The 16,222-nt window shown below is 34.8% G+C and overlaps 1 protein-coding gene across 1 annotated transcript; it reads right to left on the bottom strand.

Annotated features, from left to right (window-relative positions):
* Positions 1-9,006: 9,006 nt before the first annotated feature.
* LOC107486321 (protein FAR1-RELATED SEQUENCE 5-like) lies at positions 9,007-10,179 on the bottom strand. Its single transcript, XM_016106866.1, has one exon. The coding sequence runs from the start codon at positions 10,177-10,179 to the stop codon at positions 9,007-9,009; it is 1,173 nt and encodes a 390-aa protein (XP_015962352.1).
* Positions 10,180-16,222: the final 6,043 nt, after the last annotated feature.

Raw genomic sequence — 16,222 nt, 5'->3', positions numbered from 1 at the left:
AAAAAAAATTCCATACTTTTTGTTAACCACTGTTTTGTTATACGAAATTGATTGAAATTATATAATTTCTATTTATATAATTTTTTTCTATTAGTAGCAATTAATATCTGCATTAAAAATTCATACCGTTTGTAATTAGTTTATGTATATATATATATATATATATACTAAAATTGGGTTTTCTTTCAACTAATGAAAGTGAGGTGTCGATTCCTCGTGAATCTATTTTTCCGCCAAAATTAATACACTATTTTCTCTTCTAAGTTTATTTTATAAAAATATCTTTATTATAATTATACTATAATTAGTATTTAAGCAATAATACATAATTATACTAATTTAAGAAAATATCTTTATTATAGTTATATGAAATCAATATTTAATGCATTATTAAACTACTTATCAATTATCAATCGAAAATATTTTTAAGAATAATAATAATAATAATAATAATAATAATAATAATAATAATAATAATAATATGATAACTATAGGGATAAGTATTATTTTGTTCATAACGTTGAGGGTCAAAATCGAAACCGTCTCCAACATAATTTTTTATTTAGAATCTTCCTTAACGTTCTTTTTCGTATTAAAATTGTCCAATGTAACAATAATTTTTTGTTTTGGTATTTTTGCCAGAGATAAATACTTAAGCAAAAACGTTTAAAACATGAGATTTGATCTCATTCGTTGAATAGACAAATAAACATCATCACCACAACAGCATACCACACTGGCAAATCACCGGGGTTTCCATCAATTCCGAACTTGGTTCCAATAGCAGCGACTACTACAGCCTGACATATAATCATTTGCGTTCCGCCTTCTAGAAAAAGGGCTCTCCTATCCCACTTGTCAATCCCATAGATAGACACAACGGTGACAGCCACATTTACGACGCCGGTGATGACGGCTGACATGAGAGTAGAGTTGTCGTTAAAGCCAATAGAGCCGAACAACACAGGCGCATAAAACATGATGACAATAATGCCTGTGAATTGCTGGAAGAATGAAATCATGATTGCCCTGGTGAGGTGAGGCCTGTACTTGCGCCGCAGCAGGTTCCTCCAAGGGTGTTCCATCTTCTTCAATTCCTCACTTGCGGCAATAAGATCGTTGAACTCTTCATCAATGTCTTCCAAGCCGGGAACCTTCCTCAGTTGTTGCCTAACTTTTTCGTGCTCTCCACGCTTGATCATGGAATTGGTATCCAATTGTGATGATGAGTGCAGAGACCATTGCACCACCAATGCTAAGCCTCCATCTCCATCCACTGTTGATATTTACGAAAAAATAGTTGAGCACATTTGCCACTAGGATCTCAACTGTGATGGACAATTGGAACCCAATGTTCAAAGCTCCCCTGATTTCAATTTTTTAATTTGTTTATAATGTAATTTTTAAAAAAAATTTTATTAGAGATTTTCTTTATTTATTATTGTTTTTTATAAATTTTGTAACACTATTTTTCTATTTTTATTTAATTATCAGTTTTATATTTTATTCAATCTTATCACATGCATCACACATACATCACACGTGCGATGCACGTGTATCGCACATGCATCGCACGGATAATTACACTTGATATTATACATATATCACTTTGATTCTAGCCACCATAACTTTTTTTATTTGGTCCAATATTTATCAAGCAATATCATAATGCAACGAAATCTAGTTTCCCTTCTAAGTTTTTCACGACTAGCTACAGTTTCTTTTTTTTTTTTCGGGTAGTAGTTGCTTTGTATAGTTTGTACTAATATAGTGATTTTAATTTATTTATTTGAATAATTTACTTTCAAAAAGAAAAAGAAAAAAAAAAGGAAGAAATTCTACTACCACTATTTATATATGAGCACCGCTAGGGGCCAGCAGTTTTCTAACTTTTGGGCCAGCAAACAACCAGCAATACTAATTTTATACCTCAAACAAAATAAAACCCAAACCCATAAAGAGAGCGTGTATTCACGCTCCTTTACCACGCTCTCATCTTCTCCCCAAAAATTTTAGTCTCTCCTCTACACTCTTGCACGCCATTTTTGTTGCTCTCAACGCTGGAGCACGATCAACACGAATCAACATTCTTGAGCTCGCTGTTCATCTCAAGTAGCGTCTCCAATAGCAGCGTTACTCTCTGCAACATGCAACAGCATCTCTCAGCTCTCTATCCATTCTTCTTCGTTTCTACTAATGCGTGATGCTTCTTCAAGATTAATGTGAAGTTAAATGAGTTTTGATTTTTGTTCATTTATTGCTTTCTTCAACTCTTACCTTCTTGCTGGCCATCATTCTGTATCCATTCAAAACATGCAACCAGAAATTCATAATAACACCCAAAAATATTACTCAATGTTTACTGTCTTTCATGAAAAATCTTTAAGTACTCTATAATAAAATTTCTTTTGATTTTGATTTTGATTTTGATTTTGATTCATCATTAAGTTATTATCTCAGTTGTTACTAGAGGTTTGTTGTGGTAGAGCTTTGGAAATTGAAGCTGAAGTTTAATATGATAAGACGCAGCAACACCATTTTCATTAGTAGATTGCCCACCACCTGTTTGAGAAATTACCGCAGCAACTCTATAATAACTCTTCTCTTCTTTTACCTTTATTACTTTTGCCAGTCCATTTTGTCCTTGGTATGCTCCTGGATGTTGGTGGTTTCTGGTCAATGATTTATTTTACTGTGCATGAAAATTATTCAACAGTGTGAGGAGCTATGTTATATCATATGACTTAGGTTCTTAATCAAGCCACCTCGTTGATGTCAATTTTGATAGACCACCTAAATACATTGTTGTTGATGCTATTATATTAACTAATCATACATAGAAAAGCAATCTCTGTAACAAGAATTGAGCACCGCTAGGGGGGCCAGCAGCTTTCTAACTTTTGGGCCAGCAAACAACCAGCAATACTAATTTTATACCTCAAACAAAATAAAGCCCAAACCCATAAAGAGAGCGTGTATTCACGCTCCTTTACCACGCTCTCTTCTTCTCCCCAAAAATTTTAGTCTCTTCTCTACACTCTTGCACGCCATTTTTGTTGCTCTCAACGCTGGAGCATGCTCAACACGAATCAGCATTCTTGAGCTCGCTGTTCATCTCAAGTAACGTCTCCAATAGCAGCAGCGTTACTCTCTGCAACATGCAACAGCATCTCTCAGCTCTGTATCCATTCTTCTTCGTTTCTACTAATGCGTGATGCTTCTTCAAGATTAATGTGAAGGTAAATGAGTTTTGATTTTTGTTCATTTATTGCTTTCTTCAACTCTTACCTTCTTGCTGTCCATCATTCAGTATCCATTCAAAACATGCAACCAGAAATTCATAATAACACCCAAAAATATTACTCAATGTTTCCTGTCTTTCATGAAAAATCTTTAAGTACTCTATAATAAAATTTCTTTTGATTTTGATTTTGATTTTGATTTTGATTTTGATTCATCATTAAGTTATTATCTCAGTTGTTACTAGAGGTTTGTTGTGGTAGAGCTTTGGAAATTGAAGCTGAAGTTTAATATGATAGGACGCAGCAACACCATTTTTATGAGTAGATTGCCCACCACCTGTTTGAGAAATTACCGCAGCAACTCTATAATAACTCTTCTCTTCTTCTACCTTTATTATTACTTTTGCCAGTCCATTTTGTCCTTGGTATGCTCCTGGATGTTGGTGGTTTCTGGTCAATGATTTATTTTGCTGTGCATGAAGATTATTCAACAGTGTGAGGAGCTATGTTATATCATATGACTTAGGTTCTTAATCAAGCCACCTCGTTGATGTCAATTTTGATAGACCACCTAAATACATTGTTGTTGATGCTATTATATTAACTAATCATACATAGAAAAGCAATTTCTGTAACAAGAATTGAGCACCGCTAGGGGGCCAGCAGTTTTCTAACTTTTGGGCCAGCAAACAACCAGCAATACTAATTTTATACCTCAAACAAAATAAAGCCCAAACCCATAAAGAGAGCGTGTATTCACGCTCCTTTACCACGCTCTCTTCTTCTCCCCAAAAATTTTAGTCTCTCCTCTACACTTTTGCACGCCATTTTTGTTGCTCTCAACGCTGGAGCACGCTCAACACGAATCAGCATTCTTGAGCTCGCTGTTCATCTCAAGTAGCGTCTCCAATAGCAGCAGCGTTACTCTCTGCAACATGCAACAGCATCTCTCAGCTCTCTATCCATTCTTCTTCGCTTCTACTAATGCGTGATGCTTCTTCAAGAATAATGTGAAGGTAAATGAGTTTTGATTTTTGTTCTTTATTGCTTTCTTCAACTCTTACCTTCTTGCTGTCCATCATTCTGTATCCATTCAAAACATGCAACCAGAAATTCATAATAACACCAAAAAATATTACTCAATGTTTCTTGTCTTTCATGAAAAATCTTTAAGTACTCTATAATAAAATTTCTTTAGATTTTGATTTTGATTTTGATTTTGATTCATCATTAAGTTATTATCTCAGTTGTTACTAGAGGTTTGTTGTGGTAGAGCTTTGGAAATTGAAGTTGAAGTTTAATATGATAAGACGTAGCAACACCATTTTCATGAGTAGATTGCCCACCACTTGTTTGAGAAATTACCGCAGCAACTCTATAATAACTCTTATCTTCTTCTACTTTTATTATTACTTTTGCCAATCCATTTCGTCCTTGGTATGCTCCTGGATGTTGGTGGTTTCTGGTCAATGATTATTTTGCTGTGCATGAAGATTATTCAACAGTGTGAGGAGCTATGTTATATCATATGACTTAAGTTCTTAATCAAGCCACCTTGTTGATGTCAATTTTGATAGACCACCTAAATACATTATTGTTGATGCTATTATATTAACTAATCATACATAGAAAAGAAATCTCTGTAACAAGAATTGAGCACCGCTGGGGGCCAGCAGTTTTCTAACTTTTGGGCCAGCAAACAACCAGCAATACTAATTTTATACCTCAAACAAAATAAGGCCCAAACCCATAAAGAGAGCGTGTATTCACGCTCCTTTACCACGCTCTCTTCTTCTCCCCAAAAATTTTAGTCTCTCCTCTACACTCTTGCATGCCATTTTGTTGCTCTCAACGCTGGAGCACGCTCAACACGAATCAGCATTCTTGAGCTCGCTGTTCATCTCAAGTAGCGTCTCCAATAGCAGCAGCGTTACTCTCTGCAACATGCAACAGCATCTCTCAGCTCTCTATCCATTCTTCTTCGTTTCTACTAATGCGTGATGCTTCTTCAAGATTAATGTGAAGGTAAATGAGTTTTGATTTTTGTTCATTTATTGCTTTCTTCAACTCTTACCTTCTTGCTGTTCATCATTCTGTATCCATTCAAAATATGCAACCAGAAATTCATAATAACACCCAAAAATATTACTCAATGTTTCTTGTCTTTCATGAAAAATCTTTAAGTACTCTATAATAAAATTTCTTTTGATTTTGATTTTGATTTTGATTTTGATTTTGATTTTGATTCATCATTAAGTTATTATCTCAGTTGTTACTAGAGGTTTGTTGTGGTAGAGCTTTGGAAATTGAAGCTGAAGTTTAATATGATAAGACACAGCAACACCATTTTCTTGAGTAGATTGCCCACCACCTGTTTGAGAAATTACCGCAGCAACTCTATAGTAACTCTTCTCTTCTTCTACGTTTATTATTACTATTGCCAGTCCATTTTGTCCTTGGTATGCTCCTGGATGTTGGTGGTTTCTGGTTAATGATTTATTTTTGCTGTGCATGAAAATTATTCAATAGTGTGAGGAGCTATGTTATATCATATGACTTAGGTTCTTAATCAAGCCACCTCGTTGATGTCAATTTTGATAGACCACCTAAATACATTATTGTTGATGCTATTATATTAACTAATCATATATAGAAAAGCAATCTCTGTAACAAGAATTGAGCACCGCTAGGGGGCCAGCAGTTTTCTAACTTTTGGGCCAGCAAACAACCAGCAATACTAATTTTATACCTCAAACAAAATAAAGCCCAAACCCATAAAGAGAGCGTGTATTCACGCTCCTTTACCACGCTCTCTTCTTCTCCCCAAAAATTTTAGTCTCTCCTCTACACTCTTGCACGCCATTTTTGTTGCTCTCAACGCTGGAGCACGCTCAACACGAATCAGCATTCTTGAGCTCGCTGTTCATCTCAAGTAGCGTCTCCAATAGCAGCAGCGTTACTCTCTGCAACATGCAACAGCATCTCTCAGCTCTCTATCCATTCTTCTTCGTTTCTACTAATGCGTGATGCTTCTTCAAGATTAATGTGAAGGTAAATGAGTTTTGATTTTTGTTCATTTATTGCTTTCTTCAACTCTTACCTTCTTGCTGTCCATCATTCTGTATCCATTCAAAACATACAACCAGAAATTCATAATAACACCCAAAAATATTACTCAATGTTTCTTGTCTTTCATGAAAAATCTTTAAGTACTCTATAATAAAATTTCTTTTGATTTTGATTTTGATTCATCATTAAGAGCCTAGGCCACCCACTCCATTTGCTATCCTAAGCAATGTGGAACTAATTCAACCAAATCCTAACATGTTGTGGTAGAGCTTTGGAAATTGAAGCTGAAGTTTAATATGATAAGACGCAGCAACACCATTTTCATGAGTAGATTGCCCACCACCTGTTTGAGAAATTACCGCAGCAACTCTATAATAACTCTTCTCTTCTTCTACCTTTATTATTACTTTTGCCAGTCCATTTTGTCCTTGGTATGCTCCTGGATGCTGGTGGTTTCTGGTCAATGATTTATTTTACGGTGCATGAAAATTATTATTTATGAATAACAAAAGTTAAACCATTATGGAATAAATCTATTATACTAGATCAAACTTAAATTTATCCGAACACAAAAGTAAATACACAGTAAACATATAATCCAAATGTTCATGAACGATAATCATTCATAAGAAAAATTGCATTGTTATAAGAGGGCCGCTAGGGGCCAGTAGTTTTCTAACTTTTGGGCCAGCAAACAACCAGCAATACTAATTTTATACCTCAAACAAAATAAAGCCCAAACCCATAAAGAGAGCGTGTATTCATGCTCCTTTACCACGCTCTCTTCTTTTCCCCAAAAATTTTAGTCTCTCCTCTACACTCTTGCACGCCATTTTTGTTGCTCTCAACGCTGGAGCACGCTCAACACGAATCAGCATTCTTGAGCTCGCTGTTCATCACAAGTAGCGTCTCCAATAACAGCAGCGTTACTCTCTGCAACATGCAACAGCATCTCTCAGCTCTCTATCCATTCTTCTTCGTTTCTACTAATGTGTGATGCTTCTTCAAGATTAATGTGAAGGTAAATGAGTTTTGATTTTTGTTCATTTATTGCTTTCTTCAACTCTTACCTTCTTGCTGTCCATCATTCTGTATCCATTCAAAACATGCAACCAGAAATTCATAATAACACCCAAAAATATTACTCAATGTTTCCTGTCTTTCATGAAAAATCTTTAAGTACTCTATAATAAAATTTCTTTTGATTTTGATTTTGATTTTGATTCATCATTAAGTTATTATCTCAGTTGTTACTAGAGGTTTGTTGTGGTAGAGCTTTGGAAATTGAAGCTGAAGTTTAATATGATAGGACGTAGCAACACCATTTTCATGAGTAGATTGCCCACCACCTGTTTGAGAAATTACCGCAGCAACTCTATAATAACTCTTCTCTTCTTCTACCTTTATTATTACTTTTTCCAGTCCATTTTGTCCTTGGTATGCTCCTGGATGTTGGTGGTTTCTGGTCAATGATTTATTTTCCTGTGCATGAAAATTATTCAACAGTGTGAGGAGCTATGTTATATCATATGACTTAGGTTCTTAATCAAGCCACCTCGTTGATGTCAATTTTGATAGACCACCTAAATACATTGTTGTTGATGCTATTATATTAACTAATCATACATAGAAAAGCAATCTCTGTAACAAGAATTGAGCACCGCTAGGGGGCCAGCAGTTTTCTAACTTTTGGGCCAGCAAACAACCAGCAATACTAATTTTATACCTCAAACAAAATATCTAACTCATTGGGATTAGATGATGAGTTAGCAACATGCTTTTGACACTCCGCCATAGCCATATCAAGATAACGATGTAAGATATCACTTGTTTCCTTTGTTTGGGATGCAAATTGAGCAACACTGTTCGAATGGGAGCATAAATCATCAAACCTCTCTGTTTTTGGATTCAACAAACTTGAATCATGGCTGCTCTTAATATCACTATGTCTTCGCTTCACAAGTTTGCTCCAACGGTCCATTTCACAAGTTTACTCCAACGGTCCAAAATGTATCTTCTTGAAATTTCTCTCACGTGTTCATTCCCTAGGACAACCAAGCTATAACTGCATAATATGCCTCTTGATTCAAACATTTGACACTTGCATGTAATATCCTTTGTTTTTGCATTGTAGTTAACTTCATAAACCCTCTCTTTAGAAGTAGATACATCCTCCAAAATAGAATAGACTTTAGATGTAGAAACTGCTTTCATAAGGTGCAAAATACAACTTGCTTTCTTTCTAAATTGCTTTTGTACTTCCTTAAACTTTGCATTAGTATAGGCACCTTGAAATTGCTTCTCTATTAAGGAATTAGTGGCACAAGGTATTATTGATTTATAGTCTTCAACGTCAGCCTCCCTTTCTTGTTGCTCTTTCCATCCAAGGCAATTGTCATATTGTTTGACAAATTGAATCAACAAGCTCTTGTTATTTAAAAATTTGTCAAAATATGAATGCATGCTCTCAGTTTGTTGCGTGGATCTCATACCAGCCCAAAAAAAGTTGTCAAGAAAAATTGAAACCCATCGATGTCTTTCTTCATAGATATCTATGTATCATAGTAAACAAATATACATAAAAAAATTTGTAAGCAAACTTAACAAAAGTGGATGCAAATGTTGTCATAAACATGTTAATAATGCATTGAAGCTTAAAAAAAATTAGAATAAGAAAATTGTACTAGAGGCATATTCAAACACATGTTAGAATTCTAGCAAATACTAATATGCTAATTCCTATGTGCAAAATATAAAAATTCATGTTTAGAGAAGTACCTGATAGCCACTTGTTATCTTCTAAACCATATTCAATCAGAAAATCTTCCCATTGATTTTGAAAATCATCTTCTGAAATAGACTCCCAAACAATATTATTTAAATCATTTTGTAACTCTTCATATCTCTTGTGTCTTTTGAATTTTTCTGGAATCTTTTTCGTAATGTGCCAAATGCATAACCTATGACGTGTCTCTGGCATCACATTCTCAATTCTAGCTCGTATTCTGAGGCATTGGTCTGTTATAATGCCTTTAGGAGCCTTTCCATGCATACATGTAAGCCAAGCATTAAATAACCAAGTAAATGAGCCTGAATTTTTCTTAGTCAACAAACCACACCCAAGAAGCACTGATTTACCATGGTGATTAACCCCCACAAAGGAACCAAATGGCATATCGTAACGATTGGTTTTATAAGTAGTATCAAATGAAACTATATCACCGAAGTACTCATATGCTGCTCTACTTCGAGCATCTGCCCAAAATATAGTTTTGAGACGCTTGTTTTGATCAAGTTCAATATCAAAATAAAAATCAGAGTTCATTTCCTTCATCCGTGTAAAATACTTCAACATCTCCCTAGCATCCATTTCTTCCGTAACATTGCGTACCTTTCTGCTGAGATAGTTCCTAACATCTTTTTCCTTTAAGTTTATCTTAGAAAAACCCCCTGCGTCACCCACCAATACTTGATATCTTTTGCTTGGTCTCACACCTGCTTCATCATTCCTCTCAATGACTCGACACATGTGCATAGTCATCTCTCTATTACGTGTCAACAGTTTTGCCATCTCTGGATCACAAGGATGTGAATGATCCAAGCACACCTTCGATATAATCCAAAGACCCTCCTTATTCAACCTAATAGAAATCCTTGCGGGGCAATTGTAGTTGGTTCTGGGGTTGGTCTTTTCTATTGGTGAAACTCTAGACTTGCGTTTTCCCTCCCTATTGCAAGTGATCATTTGATTCTTAGGAACCTTATCTTTACCAACTCTTCGGGTAAACCTTATCTTAGTAACAAAACCAACGCGCTTGGCATAATTCTGATAAAATTGATTTGCATCTTCAATGGTTCCAAAACACATGCCAACTTTGGGCACATCCTGTAAAAAAGTTAGCATACATCAGATAGTAAATCAAAATCTCATTAAAGTAGGTGCAAACTATGGTAAGTCATGTGTGTAGAATCTCATTAAACTGGTTGCAAAATGTACAAAAAAGAATGCAAAACAGGACCCTACAACAACAGACTGCATTTGAATGCATCACAAACCCAACCAAAACAAAACAACTACATAAAACACAACACTACCTATTAACTAGCTTAGCCTCACTTTCCTAACCCTTGGAAATTATGTACCTCCAACCCCAAAAAAATCATAGAACATGTTTACTGTTATAGAACAATTACAAATTTGATGCTTCTACTTCTACTTCAGGTTCTTAGCAGCTAAGGTTAGATCAGTTTCATTGAGGATGCATCTTGTCTTATTATCTATTTTCCTTTCTTATTAAATATTGTGAGGTAATGTTATTTAAGGAATTAACTATTAGTGGTTAGGGCTTTACTACTATGTGCTCTACTTGGGCTTAATTACGTGCATTCTTAGGGTAAAGAAGAGGAACACCTTTGAATAGAGGGCAGAGCCTTAAATGAAGGGCCACAGCCAGAAAATAAGCAAGAATTTTGGGTGGAGAATTTGCACATATCTAAAAGTTTTACATGGAAATAGCAAAATAAGAAAACCATGACTCCTAGACCCAAATATCTGAAAATTGAAAGTCAAGTTGAAAGTCCAAAAAGCACGTTTCTTATTGCTAATTATTAAGAACAAATAGTGGATATGTATATGAGAAGCATGCAAACAATTCACAGAATCCTTAACAAGAATGAAGCTACCTATGGAAATTGACAAATCTAAAAGAAAAGATAAAGATTGTGGTGATGTGATTCAGAATCATGAAAGCAGCAATAATAACAACATCATATCAGAAATTGATGATGTTAGTAATAATAGTAAGAAGAAAAAAGATGGATCAAGAGTGTTTTATGGTAGCAGGGCATTCTTCTAAAAACCATTATTCATTACTCAGAAACAACAAACAAGAAACACTAACATTTTTTATATTTTCTGTCTTAGTCATTTCATCAAACAGTTGATTTGCGTTAATTGTGAATTGTTGCATTATAAAAATCAAAAGCGAATAAGGTATAATTTGAATTCTGTACATTCAATTTAAACTCTATTATAAAAAAAAAGCAGCATACTTTGCAAGCTCAGAAATTCATAATCATAATCATCATTGTGTTCATTGATGCACTATGAAAATCATTACAAAAATCATGAAATTAGAAGAGGGAGAAATTGCTTACTTCAATATTCTGTTCTTCTAACACTGATTCCTGATAAACGGAGAAGAAAATATTATCAAAGAGTAAAAGGTGAAGCTTCAAGCTTTGTCAACGAAACTGCGATCGTAGAAGAGCGTATCCGGCTAGCGGTGCTCTGCGGCTAGTTCCTTGGAGAGGAGCGTGAGAGAAAGCCGTTTGTGATAGCGCGTGAGAGAGCCCTAGTGTAAAAACACATGCTGGCTGAATGATGGTTAGATATTGATATATTTGCTGGTCCCTGAGAGTTTCCCTTTATATATAGAGAGACAAAGTAAAATGTGATTGAAGGAAAAATTATTTATAACAGACAAATAGTACTTAAATACAAACAAACTAGCTAGGGTATGCTATTTTCTGAAGACATATTGTACAGAATATGACACACATCCTTTATTGTAAAACCGTGTTCTTTGGAAAAGAATTTCAAACCGCTTACTGTTTTATTGAGGAAACAGAAACCACTTTATATGGCAAAAAAAAAAAAATCGTATTATATATTCTCTCTTTAAAATTTAAAAGAAATTAAAATTTATATAAAATAAAAATTATTAAAAATATAAATATTGTTGTGTCTTTTTTATTATTTTAAATTTAAAATTTTTTTATAATATTGTATTAATTTTTTTGTAATAAAAAATTACAAAAAAAAGAGAGATAATAAAGAGAATCAAATAGAAATTTCAAAAATTAGAATAAAAATTTCCAATTACATTATACATATTCACACTATTACATTATATTTCTATTTATAAGTTCAATACTAATTCTAATATTACTTTCTTCTTCAAAATAACCTTATCCTTGGAATTGTGATAAAATATATAAACAAGTTTAATATGTTAAATGTCAAAAACATTTCTATTATAATTTATTATTCTAATTTTGCCTAAAACCTATTTAATTTTCTTTCTTCTCTTTATTAAAGAGAAAATTATAAAAAAAGAAAATTTAACTCATATAAGAGTTATTCAAAATTAAAGAATGATTTTATTTTTAAAAGAAATATAATTCTTTTCATATTCAAATAATTTTTAAACAAACTCTTAAAGTTTTTGTTTTTCAAAAATTTCAACCCCTCTATTATCACTATTTTTTTATTAACATAAAATACAATAAATAAAGAGTTAAAATGTATTTAATTAATAAAAATTTTGAAAATATAACAATTTTTACTTAATAAGAAGTATTTAAAAATAGATAATATTTTCATGTCATATTTTTTAAAGCAATTACATAGAAAAAAAAGAAAAAATATAAAGTTAGGTGAGTATTATTGTTTTTATTTTTTCCTTATGTGGTATTATTTGTACTATAGCATATTATTAAATTTGAATAATGTATAAATGTATATAAAATAACTAGTTGCCAGGTTCATAGTTCATAGATTTAATACGGGGCAATTTACCCAAATAAATAAATTTGGTTAAAGCTTTACTCAAATACACAAAACAGATTTCAGTTACGTTTTTGTGCAATTTCCACTTTATGTAAACCGTGGTAAGCTACCACGGTTTCTGATTAAAATGTAAACCGTGGCAAGCTACCACGGATTATGCTTTTTTTGTTTTGTGTGTAAACCGTGGCAAGCTCCCACGGTTTATGAAGAATGCGAGCTGCATGTAAACTAATATGGCTTACCACGGTTTATGTGTCTGCACGCCTTTCGTTGGATCGATTGCGTGTCCACGATGTGAGTCATTTAGTTATTGCTCTTAGTTTCAGTGGTTTATGTTAAGTGTCGTGCTCTGACGAAACCCATACTATTTCGATACAGTTTGTGTGGGAGTCTTATTCTTCTGCCGAGGTTAGTGCTGTTATTCACCCGGAGATACTAGCCGACAAGCACCGTAAGCTATGGACGGCCGTCACTAGCCTGATATATTTTGCTGCGATTGAGTGGCATCAGGTCGACCGGGTTCTACCGCAGTTTGGCGGTCTTCAGCATCTCCCTGAGCCAGCTCTGAACATAGATTGGCTACATGCAAAGGATGGCAGGGGTGGGGACAAGTGGTTCCCCACCTATTATCAGGAGTGGCATCAGCATTGGAAGAACCGGCTTCATTCAGTCATCTGGGTCGATCGAGTCCTTGATCCCGGTCCATCATCAGACTACCTGGAGTGGTGGTGCCGTGTGGCGCACAGATTTCTATCCCCAGATGTTGCATTTTAGGATTCTAGGCCGATTGTGTTGACTGAGGAGGCTCGTCACAGAGGGTCGTCACAGGCACCTCCTAGAGTGCACGTTTACGACAGACCAGATAACAGGCGAGCCGATTGGCCTCGGCGTATAGGCACCCGTACCACGGATCGAGAGTGGCGAGAGCTGGCTGACCATTTAGAGGAGGACATCCCTAGAGCTGATCATGGAGATGCGGCGGATTTTTGTATTCCTCGACGTAGAGGCAGACGACAGGCAGGGTGGGACGGCCGTAGAGGGGGCTCGAGGTAGAGTACCTTCCGTTGATGATCAGGGCACTCAGCATGGTGTTGGTGAGGATGTAGTTGGTTCAGCCTCAGCTATGGATGTGGGTAGTAGCTCTCAGCTCTTTGAGAATGTCACCCCAGATGCGTTTGCTGGGTATACCACCGCGGCTGTTGGGATGGACATCGATGATCCTGTTACTGAGTCAGAGTTCTATAGGGATATAGCAGACATGCTCATGGATGATGATGGGACCCATTATAGGCCACAGATGCCTGACGACCAGCCCCAACTTGCTGATCCGCAGCCACAGACTTACGATGTTCTTCCTCAGTTGGCCGTTGACCTCAACGAGCCTGCAGCATCTCCGACTGACACATGTATCCCATTAGGAGGGACCCCAGCCTCAGCATTCAGCGGCGTTCCCGCACAGCCATCAAGACCAGCGGCAGAGCAGAGACCTAGGAGGGTGAGGCGTCCTCCATTGTGTGGCACCGGAGGTCACCTGCTCGGTCAGTTCGACGATGATGACAGCGACACCATTGAGGATTCTGATTAGTTATGTCATATTGTCATGTCCAGTCTCTATATTAGTTTATGTTCTTCGCATGCTATTTAGCCTTATGTATTTCAGACTTCTGTAATTTATTATCTGCCATGTATTTGATAGTTAAAAAGGTTTGAGAATTGTCTAATATGTTATCTGCTATGTATTTGATAGTTTAAGCGGTTTGAGTTTCTATTATATACATGTATTCTGTCACAATTATCATGCGCCGTCTAAATGATATCACATTGATGCAATAAAACACTTTAACATAAATGGTTTAGGATTAAAATTCCCCCTTCATAAACCTGGGAGCTTGCCACGGTTTATGGTTATATTTCTCTCTTTGTAAACCGTGGGAGCTTGCCACGGTTTACACACAAAACAAAAAAAGCATAATCTGTGGTAGCTTGCCACGGTTTACGTTATAATCAGAAACCATGGTAGCTTACCACGGTTTACATAAAGTGAAAATTGCACAAAAATATAAGTGAAATCTGTTTTGTGTATTTAAATAAAACTTTCACCAAATTTATTTATTTGAGTAAATTGCCCTTTAATACGCTATGAGGCTGGTTACCCAAAATATTAATTAGAAAATACGAAAAAGGAATCAGAATCCATAGAATTGACAATCACATAATTAGTAATTTACACAAGTCTATGGGCCTTGTATATATATAGTATGCCTAGTAAATTCAATTCTAAACTTTTTTTTGCTTAATTGCACCAAAATTTCATTTAGGACGTGTGTGATTGAATAAAAAGATTCATCCATGCTTAACTAAATATTGGAAATTTAATATTTACTTTGAATATAAATAAAAAATAATTTTAAAATTCTAGATAACAATCTTAAAATACTTAAAACTGAAAATAATCGATTGTAATTTAGTACGATTTTGGTTTTTAAGATATAAGTAAAAAAATTTTTTGTTTTTAACTTTTTTTGTATACAAAATCGTCTATAAAATTTAACTTGATTTTAAAATTATCCTTATTTAGCTCTTAGGAACCAAAATGAAAGTGATTCAAAATTTTAATATTTAAATAAAAAAATAATTTTAAAATTTGATTTTAAATTTTAGAGATAATTTTGTATATAAAAAATTAAAAACAAAAAAATTGTTAATATATATCTTAAGGACAAAAATCATACTTAATCCTAATTATATTCTAGGTAAGAATTTTAAATTTCTAATGATTATAGAGGGAAAAAAAAAAGCAAATACCAAAACGAGGAGCGAATCAATTAATACCTGAGAATTAGGGTTCTTTAAAGAACCTCATGAGTCGTGACAAAGTCTAAGAACGCGATACCTAAGCAATAAATACATATATAAATCCGGAAGTTTCAAGTGCTCCAGTAGCAAGGTTTGAATTTGGGCTTCGTCTATGGTGGGGAAACTTAATTTTGGTCCTGTAAGGATCCTTTGAGAATATGCTTAATTAGTGATTTTTCTGTAATCCGTATTTGACATCTTTGGTTAAAAGATTTTGCCTCACTATTTTTTATAATTACAACTGATGCCCATTGGATTAAATAAAATATTGATGGCTCTTAGTTGCACATCACTTTGGTTGAAACAAGTGATTTTGTTGGGCTTCCACGATGATATTGGGCTGGGCTGAGTTTGGTTTTGTATGAATGACAAAGACCAACATTAATGGGAGAGGAGCGGACAACTACGCAGCTACGCCGCACCATAGAGAGATTGAAGAACGAGAGTCATGGCTGGGTGTGGAGAGAAGCAGCATGAAGCCAAG

The sequence above is a fragment of the Arachis duranensis genome, chromosome 4 (genome assembly GCF_000817695.3).
Source record: "Arachis duranensis cultivar V14167 chromosome 4, aradu.V14167.gnm2.J7QH, whole genome shotgun sequence".
NCBI lineage: Eukaryota > Viridiplantae > Streptophyta > Magnoliopsida > Fabales > Fabaceae > Arachis > Arachis duranensis.
Note: the sequence above shows the minus strand (reverse complement) of the source record. Positions and strands in the feature narration are given on the sequence as shown.